At 47.3% G+C, this 24,004-nt stretch overlaps 1 protein-coding gene across 1 annotated transcript in view; it reads right to left on the minus strand.

The window, feature by feature from the left end:
* The window catches only part of GRM8 (glutamate metabotropic receptor 8), a 717,928-nt gene that overhangs the window by 132,240 nt on the left and 561,684 nt on the right, over positions 1 to 24,004 (minus strand). Inside the window, exon 7 of the mRNA XM_054989107.1 lies at positions 3,037 to 3,173. Coding sequence (XP_054845082.1) covers positions 3,037 to 3,173 — 137 coding nt within the window. The remainder of the gene's footprint in view (positions 1 to 3,036; positions 3,174 to 24,004) is intronic.

Below are 24,004 nucleotides of genomic sequence, written 5' to 3' on the forward strand. Positions count from 1 at the left end.
CTATAGAATGCTCTAAAATGCTACAGGGGAATTAGAATGGAATCCCACTGGTTAAATTTAGACCATCTGTTATGGCATAGCGTCAAAGAATAATGCTAATCTTTACTTCATTTAAAAGTCCCTTTCAGTTATTGGAATCCTACATGTTTAGAGGATAGCAGGATCACACCCAATGGCAGATGACCACCTACAGGGATTCCAATATAAATACAAAGGTAAGCAAGAAGGTTTTATATGGGCAATCTGGAAATCTTTAATTTAATTTAATTTAATATTAATTTAATTTAATTTATTCAATTTATAGTCAGCCCTCCCCACACTAGTGGGCTTAATCACAGGTACAGAGCCTACATGCATGCACTTGTAGGCACATAGAACTCCCTGCAAATGTTGGTTTGTTAACACTGAAGTTCAGGAGCATGGCCTGCGGCCGCGATGCCACTGCCCTCTATGAGCATAGAATGAATGCACTTTGACAGATTTTAGGGACATGCAACATTTACAACTGATAGAAATATTTCACTGCCTTCCCCCCCCCCCGTCTTTTCCCTTTCTTCATTGTCTTTCCCCTCCTGTCTTCCCCCTCCTGTCTATCTTTCTTGAAGGTATGCATCAAACAGAATAGTTTGGAACAGTTGGGTTTCATTGTGGGCATTCTAGCGTTTGGTGCCAATTTTTGCACGCTTGATATTTTATCACATCTACTTGAATATATTGATTATTCCCCTCAATAAAATTCTCTCTGCTTTCACTATATCCACGAATATGTGCTCTTTTCAAGCTTGCCTAACCAAAAAGGATCCAGTAGTGATTTGTCTCCATGTCATCTCCTCAAGCCAGGCATAAAACAGAGACCAGGAGGTCTTTTAGCATAGGAGTGGTGATAGAAGGAAGGTTTCTTCCTTACGATTAGGCTTGTCCGGAATGAATTCGTACCGGAGTGGAGAATGAGCTTCATTCACACAGACACATGTAGAAGGGAGGTGAAATTGACAGAGCCTCTGGGGAGGCAAAGTTGAAATAAACAAACCCTCTGAGGTGTGATCTCTGCTGGTTCTACAGAGGTGAAATTGACAGTGTCATTGGCTCTGTCTTTTTAAACTACACTTCCCGGCTAACATTGCATCTCCCGTCACTTCAGTGTCCTTGTGTAAGATGTCTTGTGTGGAGAGACTCCTAGGCTACTAGCAATGTCTGACAAGTCCCTGACTTGCAGAGGTTCAGCATGTGCCCTCCAATCATACTCTCTGACTAGCTATCATTCTTTTAAAAAATCTCTGTGTATTTACATCATTAGCTATTATAGGAAAGGATAACAAATATACAAAACACAGAACACAGAATTGGTGCAATACTGTCAGGAGAAAGAAAAGCAAATAGAAGCAAATTTCAGTAGTGTTCCACAATACCAGCCATCTGGCTTTATAGAACATTGTGTCAACACATCATGTCTATACAGAGATTAGGTGGGAAACCAACCACATATTTGAAAAGCTGCAGACCTTTTATTAGTTCCATCCATCTTATTTGGGAGGAAACGTTAAATACAGCTAAGACGGAAAGCAAGCATACGAGGGGGATTCGCATAGATATTAAAGTATTCATTCTTAGAAGTGTTTTCTTATTCAATTATAACTATATGGGACGTATCTGAAAACAAGTAGCTTGGAGCATAGGTTTTATGTCACCATTAAAACGCATCACATTGCGAATGCATGATGAAACTGACCTATCCATCCTTCTCGTTCCTTTTCGACTGGGATTTATTATTTTTTTCACTTGTGTACTGAAACTATGGGACGGAGGATGTGTGGCTTTTGTCTTGCATGCCAAAGGCCACATCTTTTGTTTGCACCCAAGGAAGGGCTGGATGGCAACTTACCAAGGAGCAAGAGAAAGTGAACAGCAGATATAGTTACGTGTTTTATCACCGTACCGGCTGGAAATGGGAAGCTATAATACGCATTGCTGTTGGTAGCTCACTGATAATTACTGCAAAGTAGTCTCAGAGGAACAATCATTTGTAAATACTTACACTGTTCTTTTTTGTTATTGTTTATCATGGGCCTATTATACTACAAGCCAGAGTTGTATGAAGCCTGGTTGGTCTGTCAGGAAATGCCTAGTGATTAATCCAGTCTTCAACTTATGTCCCCCCTTAATTTGATATTTTAAGCCTGAAGATATAGCCAATTGAAATATATCTCTGGCCTTAATTACCAAATTTCACTATTGCTAATTCTTCTTTCTTCGTTATTTGCTAGGTCAAACTTTTCGCTTTCTAACTGAAGGAAACATTTGCCCTATTGATTTGTTCCCTGCGGGACACCAACACATGAGAGCCAATTCGGTGTAGTGGTTAAGAGGGGGGTTTGATTCTCCACTCCTCCGCTTGAAGCCAGCTGGGTGACTCTGGGTCAGTCAGAGCTCTCTCAGCCCCACCCATCTCACAGGGTGATTGTCATGAGGATAATAAAACACACTTGGTAAACCGCTCTGAGTGTGGCATTGTCCTGAAGGGCGTATATAAATCAAAAGTTATTGTTGTTGTTATTATTATCTGCCCCCGCCCCCACCCCCCCCGCCAGAGGATTCTGGAAGCACCTTCAAGTGGTCAAGTCCTGTTGGATCTTTTAAACCCATGAGAATGGAGAACCTAACGCACTCCCTATACTAGAATGCACTCATGCAATGCTGGGGCAAATCAGTAATGTTGACTGCTCTGGCAGAGTTTGAAAACTACTGTCGTAGACCTCTTCACATTGGGTCATGTGAATCTGTACATCTGAGCAAGTTAACTGCTCCTGTTTAAACCCCATTTGTCATTCAATTGTCAAAAAAAAAAGCTGAAATACAACTTCAAAGAAATTAGAGGCACTGAGTCAACTACAAGTATAAGAAAAAAAATGTCATACACCATTGTCTTTTTTACTTACGCACCTAACCTAATGCACTCCCTATACTAGAATGCACTCATTTGAGCATTAAGAGCACTCATTTGAGCTAAAGTTTTATTTCAAAGAACAACCAACTTACATTTAGATGAAGCTGGTTTGTCCAGTGGCCGATGACTTTGTATTCCGTACTTCTGTTGATAATTTGATACTGGAAGATATCGTACCGTCCAGGGGCATCTCCATTTTCATTGAAAATAACAGGTGTTCCAGCACTCCCTACAAAAGATCATAATAAAACTCTTACCCAATAATTTCAGGAAACATTGTGACCCAGAGTATTCTGTTAGTCACAAGGATGGTGGGTAGAAAAGAGGGCGTTCAGAGTGTTTTGCCTCATTGTCAAATGTGATCACCACAATAACGCTACTACACATTCCCATCCTGATTCAAATACTGTTCATGTCTTGTAGGTAAAACCTCTCTACAGATGACGTAATATTCCACAGGGTTTTTTTCCCTCCCATATAACAGAATTATAGCATTTCCAGGAAAGAGATGAAAAAGCTGGATTCCTGAAGTAGATGCCTATCGTCCTACAAAGAGAAGCAGGTTCAGTTAGGCACAAGCATCGCTGACGTAGTCCCTTTTCTATTTGTGAAGACGCTGATGCTAATGAACTACAAAAGGGCTAGCTTTCATGAGATTTGTTTTAGATGAGGAACAAGCTACCCTGGTTTTCATAAGTGAATAACCTGGGCCGATTCCAGACGGCCCTCCCCATTCCGAAACGTCGCACGTCATCGCACGGAAAACGCGAAATATCACGTTTTCTCGCTCGAGTTTTGCACGACGTCACGCATGAAAACGCGATATTTTGCGTTTTCCGTGCAACATTTCGGAATGGGGAGGGCTGTCTGGAATCGGCCCAGGTGCTCCTCAAAGATTACATTAAAAAAAACTTTTGTGTCTGTTAGTCAGTAGATCCAGATCTCCTAGTAGATTTTTATTCCATTCCTCTGGAGAAAGTGAGGTGCTAGCACTCGGTGGTAGAGAATACACTCTGAATGTGTGGCATACAGTTGTCGGCATCTTCAAACAAGGCTGGGAGAGGCCAATGTTGATCCCATTAATGGGTTAGCTAGACCAGCGATCTGATCCAGGGAACCCTTGGGGGGGGGATCCAAGTGCCTAATAACGAGAAATAAGAGATGTACCACAACTACGGGCATTTTTGATCTCACCTCCCTTTTCTCTGGGGAATATGAACAAGCCCCATAATTAAAACAATCACTTGTTTGAACTACCATGGGATGCTCTCTCAGCAGCTATTCACAAAGAGCCTCGTGCCTTTCAAGAGAACTGACAACATTGTACAGAGAGGACTGCTGGAAACAACATTTTTCTTGAGCAGTTCCTTTAAACCTGCCTCATTACCACTTTGAGCTTGCACACCATTAGAGCCGTAATTAGTAACTTAGAGAATGCAAAAGAAAATGCAGAATACCATTTACCATGGCCACACTCTTATTTGTTTAGCATATGATACTGGAACCAACAAACTAATTCAAGACTAATTCTTCCCCTACAAAGGGATTAAACGGCTTGTTTAATGAACAGTAGCACATGAAAGAGTTTGGATGCTGTACTTATTAAGCAAAATTGGCGTATACAAAAGCAGCAGTGAAATGTTCCAATGTTACCAGAAACATTTCCAGAGAGATAGTGGCTTGTGAGTGCTGGACACAGATGAAAGAAACATATGAATGTGCCTCAATACTGAATTAGAGCATTGGTTTATCAAGAACAATATTGTTCACTCTAACCGGTAGTGGCTCTCCAAGGTCTCAAGGCTGAGATCTTTCCCATCACCTTCTGCCTGATCCTGGAGATGCCAGGCATTGAACTCAGGATGTCTTGTGTACAAGGCAGATGTTCTACCACAGAGCAATGGCTCTCCAAACACAGGTCCAAACTATGCTGACATATAAAAGTCCAGGGCTGGTCTTGAGCAATTTGGCTAAAGTTCCTAAACTCCTGAGAAGCAGATTATGGAGAAAAGAAATGGAGCCTAAAGCTCTACAGATTTACATTAATTAGCCCTACTCCCTTATCTAGATCCTGCCAACCTGGCTATGCTGATCTATACTAAAGTAACCAAATGTGCTTTGTGCAGGGATTCTGAACGTGTTGTCTGTGGGTGCAGGCTCCCATACCCCACATTTCTGCTTACTATGCATCTCTGCTAAAATTATGTTGGACCCACCATCCTGGGCCAGAATTCCATTGGTGCCTACAGGCTGAAAAGGAATGGGGACCCGTGAATTAGTGTAACATGTCGTACATGGGGCTACCTTTGAAGATGTCTTGGAAACTCCAACTGGTACAAAACAAAGCAATGGCAAGCATCCTCTATAAGGATAGCCACCTGGAGTGCAAAGCTCCGCTATAGGTTTGCCAGTCCCCCACTGGGGGTGGGGGATCCCCCCGCTCCCACCCTCCACTCCCTGCCCCCACTTACCGGGCTGGAGGGGGATGCACAGACCAAGCAGGCGTGCTCCTGGGCAGCACCGCACACTCCTGTGGTTGAAACTTGCCGAAACGGCCATGATTGGGCTGCTGCATGGTGGGGGTCTTCCCCTGTGTGGCAGTGGCCCGTTCCAGGTTGTTTCAGGCCTGATTCAGCCCAGATAGCCCCCCCCCCAGTGGAGCACAAGAGCACTTCCTGGGTGGCCATGACCTATGTGATGATGTGAAAGGGAAGACGGCAAGGTAGGTGCCAGGCCTCCAATCTCCTGCTGTTTCAACTGCACTGGCTACCTATTTGCTTCTGGGCCCAGATCAAATGCTGTTTATTACCTATAGTTCAGCATGGCCAAGGGCCCTTCTATTACACTCCTTGTCATCAGTCACATTCTACAGGCAGCCTCTTCCCCCTTGATGTGCCCTCCCTTAGGACTTGCCTGTATAGCTATTGCCAGTTTCTAGGCTTTTTCAGTGGTAGGTACAGTCCTTTAAAATGGCTTGCTGGTCTGGTTGAAGAGATTGCCTTCACTTGCTATGTTCAGGAAGGCACATAAGGCTGTCTTATTCTGGGCAGCATTTCGTGGAAGCTGAATTTGTCTAGCAGATTTGGTTGTAAACTGGCTCATTAAAAATGTTTTAAAATTTATAATTTGAGTATTTATCAGTTTTAATTTTATTTTAACAGTTTAATACTCAATTGAACTATTATTTATAGTATTGGTTTCTAACCTTTTTGAATCTGTGCATGCCTTTGGAATTCTGGAACAGGGTGGTGGGTGCAACCACAAAATGGCTGCCACAGGAGTTGAAGACAACCACAAAATGGTTGCCACAGGAGCTGGAGCCTACCACAGAATGTCAGGGAGCAAGGTTATACATAACTCTAATAGTAGCTCTTCAACATTTCATGCAGAAGCTCTAAGAAGGCCTTTAATTTGCATAGCCAATCAGAACCTCTGCTGAGCAAAATCCCCTCCTGGCCCTGCCTACTTTCTAAAAACATTAGTTGGACATCAGAAAAGGTGTCAGAACACGCCATTGCATCCATGGGCAATACATTGGTGACCGCTGGTTTATGTCTTTGCAATTTTGTTGCTGCATTGGTTGCTGCCTTGATTCCAAGGTGGGTGTGACCCCACTAGGGGGCAGTGTAAGGGTCTTCCATAGTAAGAAGAGCACCCAGGTTCAATAGTGCTCATTAAGTTTCCCTTTGTTGCCATGAACCAACTCCAACCAGTTCTCCATAAGAGCACAGTTTACTTGAACCCCACATTCTGCCCCCAAAACCTCAGGGAGCTGAGCCGTGCCTCTGCCATGGGTGAGTTCCACCAAGCCTGATCAGGTCTGGTTGCCTTGGCTAAGGCCACAGCTCCTCCTTTAGGTTCTCTTCATCCGTTCCTCTGTGCCTTCTCAGCCTTTCCCAGCCAGCTTTGTCTTCCACTCCCTCTCTGTCTCTGCCGCCTTTCTGTCTCAAGATTTCCCTTTTTATCCCTAGAGTTCCTCCCTTCTTAGAGTCCAATTCATTTTTAACCCCTTCCTTGCCTTGGTCCCCCCAGCTGAGCATATATAGACCTAGCCAGAGACTGTTATAGCCAGCATCACCCCCAGCCAAAACCTTGAGCAAGCAAATTTCTTGTTCCTGCTGCTATGCTCAGCAGTTGCTTGGTGGGGGGAGACTCTCATACAGCAGACACCCCCCCACACACACACACACATTCATGCTGGGGCTGTCTTGCTGCTACTGCTATCCCGAGCAGTGCTCTGCCTTGCCCTGCCCTGAAGCAGCAGCTGCCTTCAGCCCAGTAGGTTGGGCCTCCTCTGGGCTCCTCTAGGCTCTGCTACCACTTCTGTGTTACAGTGGGATAGCAACGTTTTAAATAAACAAAACAAATAAATCCAGATGCTTTTAGTGTTTGGAATGAAATCCACTCTATATTCTTTACTTTGCTCTTTGATTGACACTTCACAATCCCATGTACGTTTTCCTCCTAAGTTCCACTGATTTCTGTGGGGCTTACTTCCAAAGTAAGTACACAAAGAATTGCAGCCCTAGAGAAATAGAATTCATGTGTACTTTGGAGAACTGCCTAACTTCAAGAAATTAGATACAGTCAGTGGCTGACAGCGACAGACAGTTATTGATTTACCTGCAAAGGTGTCTAGCATTAGTGCACTTGTCAGCATTCTGCAGATGTAGCGAACCACCTTCCCTTTCATTTTTCAGAGAAAGAGAGAAAAGGATGTCAAATTCTATCAGCAGTCTATCAGCAGATCCTTACATTTCATTTTAATTAATATACTGCTGCTTTGCTTTGGATGCTAGATGAGTGTTGAAGTTCAGCACACTTCAGATCCGAAGTCTCTAAAAAGCACACCCGAGGGCTTCCCAAGGTCTTTCCATATATGTCAACTTTTTACCCATGTATGCACTCATTTGACAAGTTGCAGGGAGTTGAATACAGAAAGGACATATGCACAGAAGAGAAGAATGTGGGCACTGCTATGGTATTGCATACTTTTGTTGTTATTGCTGCACTACTCAAGATTGTTGGAATATAATCAGGGAGCAGGGTTCCCAGCTGCCCGCCGGTGACAGGCAAACTTCCAGGGGTTTGCCTCCTTGCCTGCCAATCTGCCAGCAATCGGTGGGAGATGGCAAGCTGCAGGAAGTTGTCTGCCATTGGCCGGCACTGCAGGAACACAAACTGTGTGCACTCTCCCAGGAAGTGATGTTGTTGTGCTGGCCACAGGAGCTCTCCGGTGTTTCCTTTGGGGCTGATTTTGGCCCTAAATGGGCCAAATCAGGCCTGGATGGAGTGTAGGAGTGGTCCCATGAACAGCACAATGACATCACTTCCAGGGGTGACATCATGCAAGTGCTGAAGCACGTACATGCTTTGCATGCATTGAAGAAGAGCACACTGCTGGCACAAATTAAGTGTCAGGTCCTCCCCTCCTGCCAGGAGGTTATAGGGACCTGGCAACCCTATCTGGGAGACCCAGGGTCACATCTCAACACTATATTGGAAGCTTTGTATGTGACCTTGAGACAGACACTGCTGTGTGGATAAAACAGAGGAAGAGCAAACAATGTTGTAAGCCACCTTGGCTCCCCATTGGTGGGGGAAAAAATCCCAGACTATAAATAAATTTTTGAAAGCCAGTTTGAGAGCAATCCTAAACAGGTCTACTCAGAATTAAATCCTATTTTATTCAGTGGAGAGTCCTCCCAGGAAAGTGCTCTTAGCATTACAAGGGGGTCGCTTAGGCTGTTGTAACAAAATGAAACAAAAGTTCTGGTGGCACCCTAAAGATTAACAAAATTTATTTCCTTGTGAGTTTTCATGCATTACAATGCACTGACTGAGATATGTGAAGGGAAAAATCATACCAGGAATTCTTATGGGGGATGATTAGAAGTGAGGAGGAGCTGAGGCAGAAGCTTGATGTGAATTTTGTAACAAATCTTTCATGTGTAAATTCTCAATGCAAGTGGAAAAGGAAAGAGTCGAGGTAGAAATGATATTTGCTCCCAGTTTCTCCCACTTGCAAATGGGATTATTTACATGATCCTTTTGTTTTCTTTCAAGTTCCTTTGATCCAATGATCTTGATCAATGAATAAGGAGTCTTTATCTCTTTAAAGAAAATATGGTGGTGAGATACTTGGCCACAGCCAATCTAGAGCTAAGCTCCAAGAGACGAATTACACGAGGACACACATGTGAAGGGAGTCACAATGTTAGCCAGGAAGCTGAATTTTAAAAGATATTGGGAGGCTGTGTCAATTTCCCCTCTCTCCAGAGCCAGCAAAGATCACTGCTCAGAGGGTTTGCTAATTTCCTCTTTGCCACCCGAAGGCTCTGTCAGTTTCACCTCCCCTTCTAGGAGATGAAGAGGAAATAAGCAAAACCTCTGAGGAATGATCTTTGATAGCTCTGTAGAGAGGAGAAATTGATAGAGCCTTCCAATCTCTTAAAACTCAGCTTTCCAGCTAACATTGAGACTCCCTTCACATGCACATTCATGTAATTTGTCTCTTGTAGTTTAGCTTGTAGTACTTGGGTCTGAATCCATCAACAGATAGCGGACTGAGCTGAGGTAGAAATGTCACAAAAGGACATGGAAGCTCACATATCTACATTGTTATGTGTATTTTAACATTGCATTTAAAAACACCAGCATCTTGTGTGAGACAAAGTGAGAAGATCCATTCTATTATGCTGAATAAATTGCAGTGTCACTATTACAGATCCTGAGGTCAGTACCAAAATCAATGACTCCGGTGTCTGACAAGCCCCAGTGATGGTATAATGCCAAGTTTATTTACCTTGAATCTGACTATTTCTGTACTGCATACTCTGTTTCTGATCTCGTACATCTAGACATTAAAACTATCTCAAGCTGGCAAAGGTGTTGGAATTGAGGTGACCCAGCATGCCTGGTCATTGGGGGGGGGGGGCAGGGAGTAGTAGCACTATTTCCCCCTTTGCACGAGAACCAGTATGTCTAATGCCTCCCTTTGTCTGAGCTAGAATTTTCTCTCTAACACCTTTTCTTCCTGTCTTTGTTCTCTCTCTTGCCCTGTGGTCTTGCAAAAATCAAGATGCTTCTGCAGAGCTCTCCTGTGCAAGCATGCCAGAGGCACACCCATGCTCTCATACTTCCATTCACATGCTGTTGGATTATCTCATCACTTGTAATAGATTATTTAGATTAGGTTTCTATTTTTCTTCTGCTAGTACAAAAATGCAAATGAATGTGAATCAGCTACAATAAAAGAAAGCTTTATCTGTTGCAATATACTGGCTTAAAGAGTGTTTCACCACAGGAGATTCCATGCTTTCCTGACTGTGCAACTTTGCTACATTAACTAATAAATAACCTCAATAAATAACCTGAAAATTCACAGGAACAGACAGACAAGAGAGAAATTATTGGACTAAACAAGGACCCCAACTTTATTCAAGATTATGTTTAGGTTTAATAAGTTACCTGCTGCTTTAAAATACAGATTTCCCTGAACGTCAGTACTATATGAGAAGAAGCCCTATTAATAACTCCCAAGTAGAGATGGTCACGAACCAAAATACGAACCAAAGTTCAGCACAAACCGGGCTGTTTCATGGTTCATGAACCAGCAGTTTGTCAGAGCCCATTTCTGCAAGCCACGAACTTTAGGCTGGTTTGTTTGGTTCATTTTTCAGTTCGTCACTGCAGACAGCCTGGCACTGATCAATCAGTTTCCTAGGCAATGGGGGATGGGCTTTCTGCAGACCTTCTGCTGACCCCGAAGTGACCTTCTGCTGACCTGGCAATGACAATTTGCTGACCAGGAAGTGACGTTTTCATGAACTAAATGAACCAGTTCACGAACCGGGGCAGGTTCGTGAAAGTTTGTGGTTCGTGGTTCATGAAACGCGACAAACCATGAACCTCATGGTTCGCATTTTTCCCGTTTGTGCTCATCTCTACTCACAAGGCACAGAGCCTATCAGTTCTATCATGAAGGTAGACCATTAATGTCAAAAACCCACCCGATTTTTAACAGTTTTAGTGCAACTGGGCACCATAAAAACTAACCTTCCAGAACCTTCCAAAGACTTATATCGAATCTGGGGAGATAAGGTGGGACAGAAACATTTTAATTGAATAAATAACATTGCACTTTTAAAATTTAGCATATTTTTATCTTGCCTTTCTACTCAAAGCAACTTTATGGCACCATCCTATGGACAGTTACACTTTTCTAAATCCACTGAAGTTAATAGTCACTAATTGATATAGTCCACTGAAGAGTTTAACTCTGCTCAGGATGGCACTAGGATTGCCAGCCTCCCCTTATCTCAGAAGGAGGGGCTCGGGTTCTCAAGGAAGGCATGAGCCCTGATTCACCTTCCTCATGCATGCACACTCCCCAGAGGCCCTATTTTGCTATCTTTGGGGCCGGTTTGGCCCTACTGAGACCATGTAGCTTCCAGTTTTCTACCAGAAGTGCAGCATTAGTGCTTGTGAGGCACATACATGCACCATTTTACCACTTGCTCCAGCGGCTCCCAGTCTGCCGCCTCCTTTCTCTCCTGCTGACCTGGGAAATGGGACCAGGGAGCAAAAGCTGGGGGTGGGGGATCCGTAGCCCCCACTGGGGACAGGCATTGCTAGCTACAACTGCAAGGCACCATTCCATGACAGTTGTTTCGAAAGCCAGATCAATACCAAATGAAACCCGGTTATGCATGGTGAATATGATCACTCTGTGGCAAAAACATTCCATGTGAACAGGACCTTCGAAGATGTCAATCAATAGTTATTTCTATCCATTACTAATAATGCATGTGATCAGAAAAGTAAAGCTTGTTTGTGTTTGGAATCCATCAAATCATTCCGTACAGAGGAAAAAAAATAATCCAAACTAGTGATGCAAAAGGATTCAATGAACTAAAACATTTTTCGTGCCCTTACTATTTCTATGCAATCTTATGCTATTCTCAGGTACTATTGCAATGTGCTAACGCAGTAGGCAGAGAACTAACTCTGGAAACACATGAGTGTATGTTAGGCCCTGGGAACGCTCAGCTAAAGCTGCTGCTTGCAGCAAAAGAACCCAGGGCAGTAGATATGCTTACTAAGCAGGCTTGCTTCAAGAAAGATGCATCTGTATTTATTACACTTGTGACATGCTTAGAGGCTGATAAGGAAAACCTTTCCCTAATTTGCTCATACCAAATATATCTATAGAACAACTGAGCACAGACAAGAGAAGCCAGCTGAGAATGGGAGGATCCAAGCACCTGCCCACAGATAGAGGAGTGGGCAATAAGGGGGAACAAGCATGCTTCGAGTCAGGGAAATTAATTGAGTCTCACAAGGCTGTGAAAAAGACCAGGCAATAGATATGGGGTGCTGAAAGTAACTTTCTGTATATTCCAGAGGAAGGGAGATTGCTCCCCTCCCACAACACCCGAGCGGGAGCAATCTCTTCCTACATGGTACAAGGTTGTTGAAACGACACTTAGGCGCCCTTAGCAAAATGTTACACTGTCAAATGTACAGGAAAGAGAGAGCCCTATGGCTGGGAAAGTATGAGAGAGGAAAGAGATGTTCCTTGATGAGATAAAACAATGTACTAAAGTGATAAGAAAAGCAAATTGGGAAATATTGTAATTGCGATGCTGACTAGAATTATTTTTCCAATAGGGACCACTGGGATCACTGGAGGTGGTCACTGGGGAGAGCCAATGGGCCCCCCAATATTGAAATGAATCAAATGGTATAAAACATCTTGCACAGCTATTGTAGCTTTGATGAATGTTGTGCACGTGTGAGTCTTTATTCTCCATGTAACCAGCATTCCTCCACATTTAATAAACGTAGCAGACTTGCTTCTTCCACAGGACTCCGCGTCTGTCTCTTCTTTGAATTGGCTGAGGGACAGTTGAACCACTGATTTTGTAGGACACTAGCATACAACACCCTACACTGATGTAGAGATTAAAATAAAATGTGGTTCAGTTGACACTATATTGAAAGTCTACTGTGGTTTGAGGCTCATCTATCATTATCAGTAATTCATATAATCTGTTTTTGAGTTCCAAGATTTTTTCCCTGTTGCTTTCCTTTTTAATTAACTGCTAAATACAGCCACAAAATTATCTAATGCACATAAATTAACTTACAATGGATAAAACAGAAGGGAAAAAACAAAAGAGCTCCTATCTGAGTGTACAGTGCTCAAAAGCTAAAAAGAGAAGTTTATCTTTTTAAATGGGGAGAAGAGACCATTATACATGTAATTGAGACAGATAAAATAGGTTTCAATGAAAAGAAGGAAAAGAAAGGCTGATGAAACACTTAGAGATCACTTTAAAGCACAATGCCAAAGAAAGAATGATCAACAATTAAGTGGAACTAAGACATTCTAATTTGAGACTCTTATGCTGGCACACAAAAGTGCAACGCTGCTCACTGTATCCAGTGCAATGAGAAATAAGCAATTATCAACGCAAACCCACAAACAGAAGAACATTTTCAAACAAGTAACAGCCTAGGATCTAAAATAGAAAATTATTGTCTTCTAGCAGTTATTAAAATTTGCAGGCAGGAAAAAAAAAGATCCTTCTGAGAACACTATCCAAGAAAAATGTATTCTGATCCATTGGAACAGCAGTACATTTCTAAACTGCTGTTGTACAAATCTGAAATACAGTGAAGACAAATGAAAGCTGTGACCCTATGCACACTTACTTGGAAGTTTCATCTACTGAAAATTATATAATAATAATAATAATAATAATAATAATAATAATAATAATAATAATAATAATAATAATAATAATAATAATATCCCACACTCCCCACAAGCGGGCTCAGGGCAGGTCACAACAGAAGATAAAATATACAAGATAAAATCACAATCAATTAACACAGCTTTCTAATAAAACACCTGCTCACCGTATAAAAACCATATAGCATCTGACGGAGGTGGATATGTGGCTTAACCATGTGTGGTCACTCATATATGGGGGGTAGATGGGTACATATATGGGGGGTACAGACATAGAGGAGACCGGGAGAGAGGCTCATTTGGTGGAAACCCTGATGGCCTCAACCATATGCCTGGCAGAACATCTCCGTCTTACATGCAACAACTTGAGACCTTTTCAAACATTACATCTGAGGGTATACAACCATGTATATCAGGAGTGCATGATAACCGCGATTCTCCCAATACGTGTGGTTTGCCATCTTAAACAAGGATTGTGCATTGGGAGGACTGTGAGTACAGCGCGCTATTGGTATGTCTGGTTGGATACTTCCAAAGGTATTATCTGAAAACATACTTTGTTTCAGATCAATGAAACTAAGGTGCTACACACATTCACTCTCAAACAATGATATGGTTCAGACATAACGATAAACCATCGTTTTTCCCTTTGTTTGATAGAGCCTGGGTAATCTTGAGCTCATACCCACTCCATTCTTTTCCCTTAACGGGTGGTAAGTTAATAAAAGACATATTTTGCAGCAAACCACAAGGTTGGATCCAGCCAGCTTTTTCTTTCAATCTTACTCAATACCCATCCTTATTAAAAGCCCCCATCCCACATGGCTTTTATGCCAATCTCAGAATTTCCAGCATAGTAATTATAGTGTTCAAAGAGGATGCCTTCCTCCTTTTCTTCTCAGTGGAAAAGTTGGTAGGAGAGAACCATAGTTTGGCATTATGTTCAATATTTTCTTCTCTTCCCTCCAAACCAGGGCTGGTATAGAAGACAAAATCTCCTCTGCTGTGGAATCAATAGCAAGCAGGATGAAGACATGCAGGGACTGAATCCATAGGACGCCTCCCTGTGCAGCTTGCTGCTAGCGCTATCTCTCCACTTCTTCCCACTTTCTTCCACCTAATCAAGTCCGTGCACAACCCAACGAGAATCTTGCTGGTCCCTTTGCAGTGTGGAAATCCCTGCCACCAGTTGTTAAATAAAAAAAGCCCTATTAAAGGGGTGGTGGGAGGGTGCACAATGATATGCATGTGCACAACGATATGACACACTATATTAGATGTGAACCATGCTAAATGCTACACAGGGAACACAAAAACACCCAAATGGAAAATCTGATTTCCTTTCACCCATATCTTTTTGATGCCTAAGCAATAAGAATGGCTGATTCTACAGGAGCTGATACTGAGCAATCCCTTCCATAAGGAGCATTAAGGTTGAGAAGTTTAGATTTAGCTAATAATTTATGGATTAGAAGGGGAGGATAACAAATCATTACAGTTTTCTATCGTCTTGATCCTTGGTAATTAGAGCTACTGTCAATGGATTATTGGTTAGTGTAACAAGCAATAATTTATTGTGTTTGTCGTAGAAATATTAATACTCAAAGTCATAAAGCAATATTTGAGTTATCAATAAAACATTAAAAAGACATTTTAATTTACATTGCTTTCAAAGAACTTTATGGGCCACAGATTTATTGTACAGCTGATCTGAATGATTTTTTGTAAGCCCAGTCCTCCTGCATTGTTTGTCAGATGTCTCTATGTCAGTGTGGTATAGTGGTTAGAGTATCGGACTAAGATCTGGGAGACACCCGCTCTTGGTTCAAATCCCTACTCTGCCATGAAAGGTCACTGGGTGACCTTGGGCCATTCACACTCTCAGCTTAAACTACCTAACAGGGTTGTTGTGAGGATAAAATGGAGGAGAAGAGAATGATGTCAGCCATGTTGGGTCTCCACTGGGAGAAAGATAGGGTATAAATGAAGAAAATAAATTACGCTATTTGATTGCATTGTTTTACTTTGTATTCCACCTTGAATCTCATCTAGAAAGGTGGGCTATCAATACAGCAAATAAATAAATAAATTCTATCACTTGGGAACATTACTATGCAACTTGATGCTTTGTAAATTGCAATGTCTTTTTGCAAAATTAAGAATTCATTAACACACCCCAGGAAGTTAGTTCCGTTGTAACTGTATATTAGAAAAGCCACAAAACTTTACAGAGTGTTGATTGAGAATGTAACAAAACATGCAATTGAGGAGCCAGTAAGGTGACACGGAAATCTGTTTGTAAAGCCTGACAGTTCATCCTCCTTGGAATGAGTGGCCTTGGGAGAGAGCAATTTTCAGTGAAGAGGCAGGGCCACAAAGGTGTGTTTACCCCTTCTCCATCCAGTACTTTCTGCCACAACATCTCTCAAAAGGCAGGCTAAATTTAGGCCTTTTTTGCACGGACGATTTTTGCCACTTTTGGCCCCATACCTCTTCAAGTTTTCTTCTGCATTTCCAACAATTAACTAATTTATATATAAAATATAAAGTCAATTGCTGACTTCATTCTGAAAACTATACATTGTAAAATAAATTGCCTCAACAGCAAGAATAGAACTATTATGTATTCTTTTTGTTCTTGGTAATGCTTTACCATTATATGACCACTGAGGAAGACAATTGTCAAAATGCATTTAGTCTTGTGTGTGTGTGTTTTGTAAATAGAGGAGTATTGTATTTATCTGCAGACTCAGGGCTTTTTTTCAGCTGGAACACGGTGGAACGGAGTTCTGGAACCTCTTGAAAATGGTCACATGGCTGGTGGTCCCGCCCCCTGATCTCCAGACAGAGGGGAGTTTAGATTGCCCTCTGTGCCACTGGAGCAGCGCGGAAGGCAATCTAAACTCCCCTCTGCCTGGAGATCAGGGGGCAGGGGCCCCAGCCATGTGACCATTTTCTCCAAGGGCAACCCACTGAGTTCCACCACCTCTTTTCCCAGGAAAAAAGCCCTGTGTAGACTCATGCTACTTTTACTGTCCCTGGTTTTGAAATGTAAGACTTCTGTGGAAGAAAATTCTATTCGTTCAGGAACAGATGTTACGTTTTTTTATATTACACTTTTTTTTCAAATAGGTATTGTATTTCTGCAATTCTTTATTTTTTTGTTTTTTGTTCCAGTTGTTTCCATTTTTAATCTATTTGGGGGTGGAGCCAGGCAAGGGTGGGGTTTGAGGAGGGGAGGGGTCTCAGTGGGGTATAGAGTCCACTTCCCAAAAAAGTCATTGATCTCTGTAGTCTGGAGATCAGCTGTAATTCTGGGAAATCTCCAGGCCCCACCTGGAATCTGGCAGCTCTTCTCTGCAGAGAGATCTGGCCGAAACCTTTGCAGTGTAGTAGTACGATCGCAGGACTAGGACTGGGGAGGCCCAGATTCAAATACCTTCTCACCCTCAAGCTGGGTGCTTGTGTACGTGTCTTCTGCGTACACGGGCTTGACAGGTTAAACAGCCTGTCAGATTTCTCTTGTCCCCAAAGGAGAAGGCAAGAGAAAAGGAAACATGGGACTTGGCAATTTAGAGCTGAATAACAAGGCCAAAACAGAGCCTACAGAGTTAAAAGCAATTCCCATCTTGAAGTAACACAACGTGGGATACACATTCTATTGAGTGAGAGAGTAACAGGCATGAGAGAATATGGTTTTGAGAACTGTCAAGAAAATATTTAAAACCCTCAGCATATTAGGAGTCTTTGGCGTGTAGATCAAATGCATTTCTGGACTTTATAAATTGGGTTATTGGCCTTTGCACTTCTCTTTTCTACAGCAGCCCTTATGACCAAACCTTAGCCGTCAGGATGTAAGATCAAGGGATTGTGCTGATTCAAGCTGTAAGAAGCAACTGTGTTAGCTATGGGACATCTAATTTCTCAATTTGACCCTGCTGGCACCTTATATATTGAGTGGTGGGGTCAGTGATGTCTGAAGCCCCTTCTGCATTGGGACCATAACTCCTCGTTATCCCAGAAGTCAAGCAGTAAGGCATGGAATCGGCTTGTCTGGGCCCTTTTGCACCTCTCATGTTTGATCAATGAGGTGCTGTCCTTTTTAGTTTGCATCATATCAAAATGTGCTGAGACTGAGGAGTGCCGATGCTGTCATCACCAATGACATAATCAGTGATGTCACAGAACCCTCCCTCCCTCCCTTCCTTGCATAAGTGATGAATCGATGCTTTGCTGGAATACTAGATCAATCATTTTCCTGGATTTCTCTCTCAACCCATTGGTGCATCGATCCTATGGCCGTTTCCACACTACTCACCTTCATCCAGAATGCTGCGGAATGTCGCGAAAAAACTGCAGAAGATAGCATCTTCTTACATGTGTTTTGCGTGATGTCGTGCAAAATTCATGCAAGAAGACGCTATCTTCCGCAGTTTTTTTGCAATGTTCTGCAGCGTTCTGGATGAAGGTGAGTAGTGTGGAAACGGCCTATGTTGGATTCTTTAAAAAAAAATTAAAAAGAGTAGAAAGGAAAACGGTGAGGAAAAGGAGAGGGGGTGGAATGGAAAGGAGGGGGAGGGAGTGGCTGGATAAACAACAGTGGCCAATCACAATGACGTGGGCTGGCAGAGGGTGGAAGAGGGGCAGAAGTGCGTGGAATGCTAAAAGACAAGATAAAGTGTCAGGGCTTGCCACCGCTGCCACTGGGCGTGGCACTGGGCGGTCTGCTCCTGACGTCATAGGGGGGCCAGGGATTCTGCAGGACCCTGCTCTGTGGAAGGAGGGGCGGTATACCTCACCCAGACTCCCTCTCAGTCCACTCGCTGGCCTGCTCAACCTGGCCTGCTTACCCTCTGCGTCCTCTTTCACTTCTTCCTCCCAGAGCTCTCCTCCAAACCTCCACGCTTGCATCGCACCGCTCTCACTCCCACCACCACAGGGCTCTTCCCAGCCAGCTTTTATAGGGCTTCCTTCTACTGTCCCACCCCTCTTCCAGCCTGGTCTTGGGCTGCACCAAGCAGTCGCAGCTGGGGTAGCTGATCTGGCCCCACTGACCAGCACCAGCTGTGCCTTGTTCCCTGGCTGCCCAGCCTCCCTGCCTTGGCTGATTGCTGCAGGCCTGTCCAGCTGCAGTCCCCTGGCTAGCAGCCCGGCCTGCCTGGCTGAGCTGATGGCTGAAGGTGGGTCCAGCTGCGGCTCCTTGGCTGGTTGCCCAGGGCTTCCTGCAGAGTGCCTCCAATAGCCCCACCTGGAGTGGCTTGGCTTTTGGCAACTCCTGGGCCAGGCTACTATTTTCTAGCTGGGGCGTGGCTTTGGGTTGTTGGGGCTGCTGCTGCTTCTCCTCCTCAGGTAAGGTTTTGGGGTGGGTGACTGCTGGGCCCCCAACCCCTCTGCCCTTGCCCCCTTCTGCCTTGCTTAGTCCCCTTTCCTTCCCCAGGGGAGTGGGACTCGCTGGCCTCCTTCTGTCTCCCCCTGCCTCCTGAGGCTCTGGGCCTTTGCCCCTTGCCCCTGGCACAGGCAGGTTCTGGCTCCATTTGCCCATGGGAGGGGTTGACCTGCTGTCCCCCGGCTGCCCCCTCTGCTTGCCAGTCAGACCGGTTGACCTATTGTCTGCTGGCTGACCAGTTGACCTGCTGTTCCCTCTTGTCAAGTCTGGGGGCTGGGGCTCAGACCCCGGACACACACCCCCACTTGGCTTTGAGTTGTGGGGGTCCGGTTCAGCCTCGAACATGCGGGACATGAAGTCCGCGTCCACATGCCGTGCCCCCTGGCGGTATTTGATGGTGAATTGGAAGGGTAGGAGGGAGAGGTACCACCGCAGCACCCTGGGGTTGTGCGCCTTCATGCGATGGAGCCACTGCAGGGGTGCATGGTCTGTCAGCAGTACAAAGGGGTTGTTGGCCAGGTAGTACTGCAGGGCCCCCACCGCCCACTTGACCGCTAGGGCCTCCCGCTCCACTGTGGCATAGCGCTTCTCGGCGGGCTGGAGCTTCCGGCTTAGGAACAGAATTGGGACATCCACGCCATCCCGCTCCTGGGTCAGCACAGCCCCGAGGCCGGTGTCCGAGGCGTCTGTGGCCAGTGTGAAGGGCTGGTCAAAGTCCGGGTTCCATAGGGCCGTGGCATTGGAGAGGGCTAACCGCAGGTCCTTAAAAGCTGCCTCTAGTTCTGGGGTCCACCGGACTTGGTTGGGCAGCCCCTTCCTTAAGCTGTCCGTCAGGGGCGCCGCTCGGGAGGCAAAGTGGGGGATGAACCGCCCGTAATACCCCAGCAGTCCTAGGAATCGCCGAACCTGCTTCTTGGTCTTGGGCTGTGGGGCGTCGGCTATTGAGGCCACCTTGTCCGGTGGTGGCCTGACTCGTCCTCCCCCGACCACAAAGCCCAGGTATTGGAGTTCCTGGAACCCCAGGTGGCTCTTTTTTGGGTTCGCCCTTAGTCCAGCTCGTTGGAGGGCCCTTAAGACGGCTTCCAGGTGTTGGAGGTGGGTGGGCCAGTCGGGGCTGAAGATAATAATATCATCAATGTACGCCATGGCATACGCCCGGCACTCTCCCAGCACCTGGTCCACCAGCCGCTGAAAGGTGGCTGCTGCCCCATGCAGGCCAAACGGCATCTTCTTGAATTGGAAGAGGCCTTGGGGGGTGGCAAAGGCCGTCTTCTCCCGGTCCTCCAGCCGTACGGGCACCTGCCAGTAGCCCTTTGTTAAGTCCAGGGCCGACAGGTAGCGGGCGGACCCCAGGTGGTCCACCAGCACGTCTGCTCGGGGCATGGGGTAGGCGTCGAACTGGGCCACCTTATTCAGTTCACGATAGTCAATGCAAAACCGGGTGGTCCCATCTGGCTTGGGCACCAGGACTATCGGGCTCCTCCAGGCACTTCGTGAGGGTTCGATTACACCCAGCCGGAGCATCTCGTTTGTCTCCTTCTCCACTGCCTCCCACCGCTTCCTGGGGATGGGGCGCCAGGTAGCCCGGGCTGTCTGCCCCGGGCTGGTCGGGATGGCATGTTGAATAAGGCTGGTGCTGCCCGGCCTGCGGGAGAAGACCCCGGTAACCCGTGCACAGAGGTCTCGTAGCTGGGCCCGTTGAGCTGGATCGAGCTGGGGGTCTACCTTGGGCTCCTCGCACTCTGGGGCTTCGGAGGTCCATGGCAGCTCACTGTCAGGAAGCTCCAACGGGTCCTCAGACATGCCACACTCCTCTTCTGGGCGCTCATGCCACCGCTTCAGGAGATTCACATGCAGGGTCCTCCGCCGACGCCGGCCAACCCCGCACTGGACTTCGTAAGTAGTGGGGCCCAGCACCCTCCGAATCGGGTAGGGGCCCCTCCATGGGTCCCCTTCCTCTCTGGGGAATACCGAGTGGTGCACCAGGACCTTCTCTCCCGCCTGGAAGGCCCTCATCCGTGCACCCCGGTCGTAGGTGGCTTTCTGCTTCGCCTGGGTGCGAGTCAGTCTGCGGTTCGCCTCGGCTTGGGACTGTTGCACCCGGTTACGGAGTTGGCTTATGTACTCCCCTGTGGTGGGCGCAGGGCTGCTGGCCTGGGGCGCCCAGCGTTCTGTCAGCCGGGAGAGCATCCCTCTTGGCTTGCGCCCATACAGCAGCTCGAACGGGCTGAAGCCAGTGGAGGCCTGCGGGGTCTCCCTGAGGGCAAACATGAGTGGGTCGATGTACAGGTCCCACTGATGAGGCTTCTCCCGTGTCATCTTCTTCAGGGCCTCTTTGATGGTCTGGTTCAGCCGCTCTGCCAAACCGTCTGTCTGAGGGTGATAAGCCGAGGTGAACACCTGCCGGATCCCCAAACTCTGGCAGAGTTGGCGCATGGCGGTGGCACGGAACGGGCCTCCTCGATCTGTCAAGATTTCATCCGGCAGCCCCACCATCGCGAAGAACTTGGACAGTGCCCGGACCACCCCCGGGGTCTGCATGGTCCTCAGCGGGATGACCTCAGGGAACCGTGTGGCGTAGTCCACAATCACCAGAGCAAAGCGGTGGCCCCGGGGTGTGCGTGGCAGCGGTCCGATGAAGTCCATCGCGATGCGTTGGAAGGGCGTCCCCATGACGGGTAGTGGGGAGAGGGGGGCCTTCGGTGGGCGGCGGGCTGCCACCCGCTGGCAGGTGGGACACGAGCGGCAGTGGGCCTTCACGTCGGCATTCACGGAGGGCCAGTAGAACTGCTCAAGGATCTTCTTCAGGGTCTTGTGGTGCCCCAGATGCCCGGCCCACGCATGCTCATGGGCCGTGCGGAGGACTTCGGCCCGGTAGGCAGTCGGCACCAATAGCTGGCGGACCTCCCCCTGGCCACTTGGGGCGCGAGCTATGCGAACCCAAACCCCTCCTTGCTTCTCGATGCGCGGGAGCCGTTGGGACCTCCGCTCATCCCACACTAGCTCCTCCTCACGAGCTGCCGTCTCTCGTAAGCGCTGCAAGGACTCATCTGCCCCTTGGGCGTCACAGAATGGGCGATCGGCCGGGGGCCCAGCTGGGTCTCCAGTCCGTGGTTCTGCTCCTGGTCTGGTGGAGGGACCCTCTCCCGGGTCGTCGGCCTCCTCCACTTGCAGAGCGGTGGCAACTTGGGGGTCTGTCAATTCCCCTGCCGCCTTCAGCCGAGACCCGGCGATCCCGGGGGTGTCTCCTCCCAATTTCTTCGCTGCCTGCTGGAGGAGCCTGAAGAACCCCGGGGCATCTCTTCCCAGCAGCATTGGCACGGGTAGGTGAGCTAACTGGGCAACTTCCATTTGGTGGCAGACCCCTAGGTACTCTATCGTGATTAGGGCCGTAGGGTACGGCTGGGTGCGGCCCATCACATCCGTCACCGGTATCCAGCGGTGCACTGGGGTAGCAGCTGGGAGGAGCTGGGGCCGAATTGCTGAGACTGCACTCCCAGAGTCTAACAGGGCTTGTAGGATCAGCCGGCCTATCTTCACGGTGGCGCATAGACTCTGCACCTGCTTGCCAGGCGGTGGGTTATTTTCCCAAATGAGGGCACAAACCCTTGGCAAGGCCTCTGTGAGCGTGCCGGCTTGCAACCGCAGCTCCGCTGTCTGTGCTAGTTCCACTGGAGCGGCTGGGTAGGCTGCCTCCAGCTTTCCCCACATCCTATCCTGGCGTTCCTCCAGCCACAGTCCAAGCTCCGCTGTGGCGGCGGCCTTGGGAGGCCGCCCCTTGACTGGCGCCTGCGTCGGAACGTCTCTCCCCGTACGGGCCACCAACTTGTCAGGGCTTGCCACCGCTGCCACTGGGCGTGGCACTGGGCGGTCTGCTCCTGACGTCATAGGGGGGCCAGGGATTCTGCAGGACCCTGCTCTGTGGAAGGAGGGGCGGTATACCTCACCCAGACTCCCTCTCAGTCCACTCGCTGGCCTGCTCAACCTGGCCTGCTTACCCTCTGCGTCCTCTTTCACTTCTTCCTCCCAGAGCTCTCCTCCAAACCTCCACGCTTGCATCGCACCGCTCTCACTCCACATCATCACTCCCTACTCACACCCACCACCACAGGGCTCTTCCCAGCCAGCTTTTATAGGGCTTCCTTCTACTGTCCCACCCCTCTTCCAGCCTGGTCTTGGGCTGCACCAAGCAGTCGCAGCTGGGGTAGCTGATCTGGCCCCACTGACCAGCACCAGCTGTGCCTTGTTCCCTGGCTGCCCAGCCTCCCTGCCTTGGCTGATTGCTGCAGGCCTGTCCAGCTGCAGTCCCCTGGCTAGCAGCCCGGCCTGCCTGGCTGAGCTGATGGCTGAAGGTGGGTCCAGCTGCGGCTCCTTGGCTGGTTGCCCAGGGCTTCCTGCAGAGTGCCTCCAATAGCCCCACCTGGAGTGGCTTGGCTTTTGGCAACTCCTGGGCCAGGCTACTATTTTCTAGCTGGGGCGTGGCTTTGGGTTGTTGGGGCTGCTGCTGCTTCTCCTCCTCAGGTAAGGTTTTTGGGTGGGTGACTGCTGGGCCCCCAACCCCTCTGCCCTTGCCCCCTTCTGCCTTGCTTAGTCCCCTTTCCTTCCCCAGGGGAGTGGGACTCGCTGGCCTCCTTCTGTCTCCCCCTGCCTCCTGAGGCTCTGGGCCTTTGCCCCTTGCCCCTGGCACAGGCAGGTTCTGGCTCCATTTGCCCATGGGAGGGGTTGACCTGCTGTCCCCCGGCTGCCCCCTCTGCTTGCCAGTCAGACCGGTTGACCTATTGTCTGCTGGCTGACCAGTTGACCTGCTGTTCCCTCTTGTCAAGTCTGGGGGCTGGGGCTCAGACCCCGGACATAAAGAATGTGCATGGGGAAACAGTAGACTGGAAAATTGAGATTTTTTTTCAAAGTCGGGGTA

The sequence above is a fragment of the Eublepharis macularius genome, chromosome 9 (genome assembly GCF_028583425.1).
Source record: "Eublepharis macularius isolate TG4126 chromosome 9, MPM_Emac_v1.0, whole genome shotgun sequence".
In the NCBI taxonomy this organism is placed as follows: Eukaryota; Metazoa; Chordata; class Lepidosauria; order Squamata; family Eublepharidae; genus Eublepharis; species Eublepharis macularius.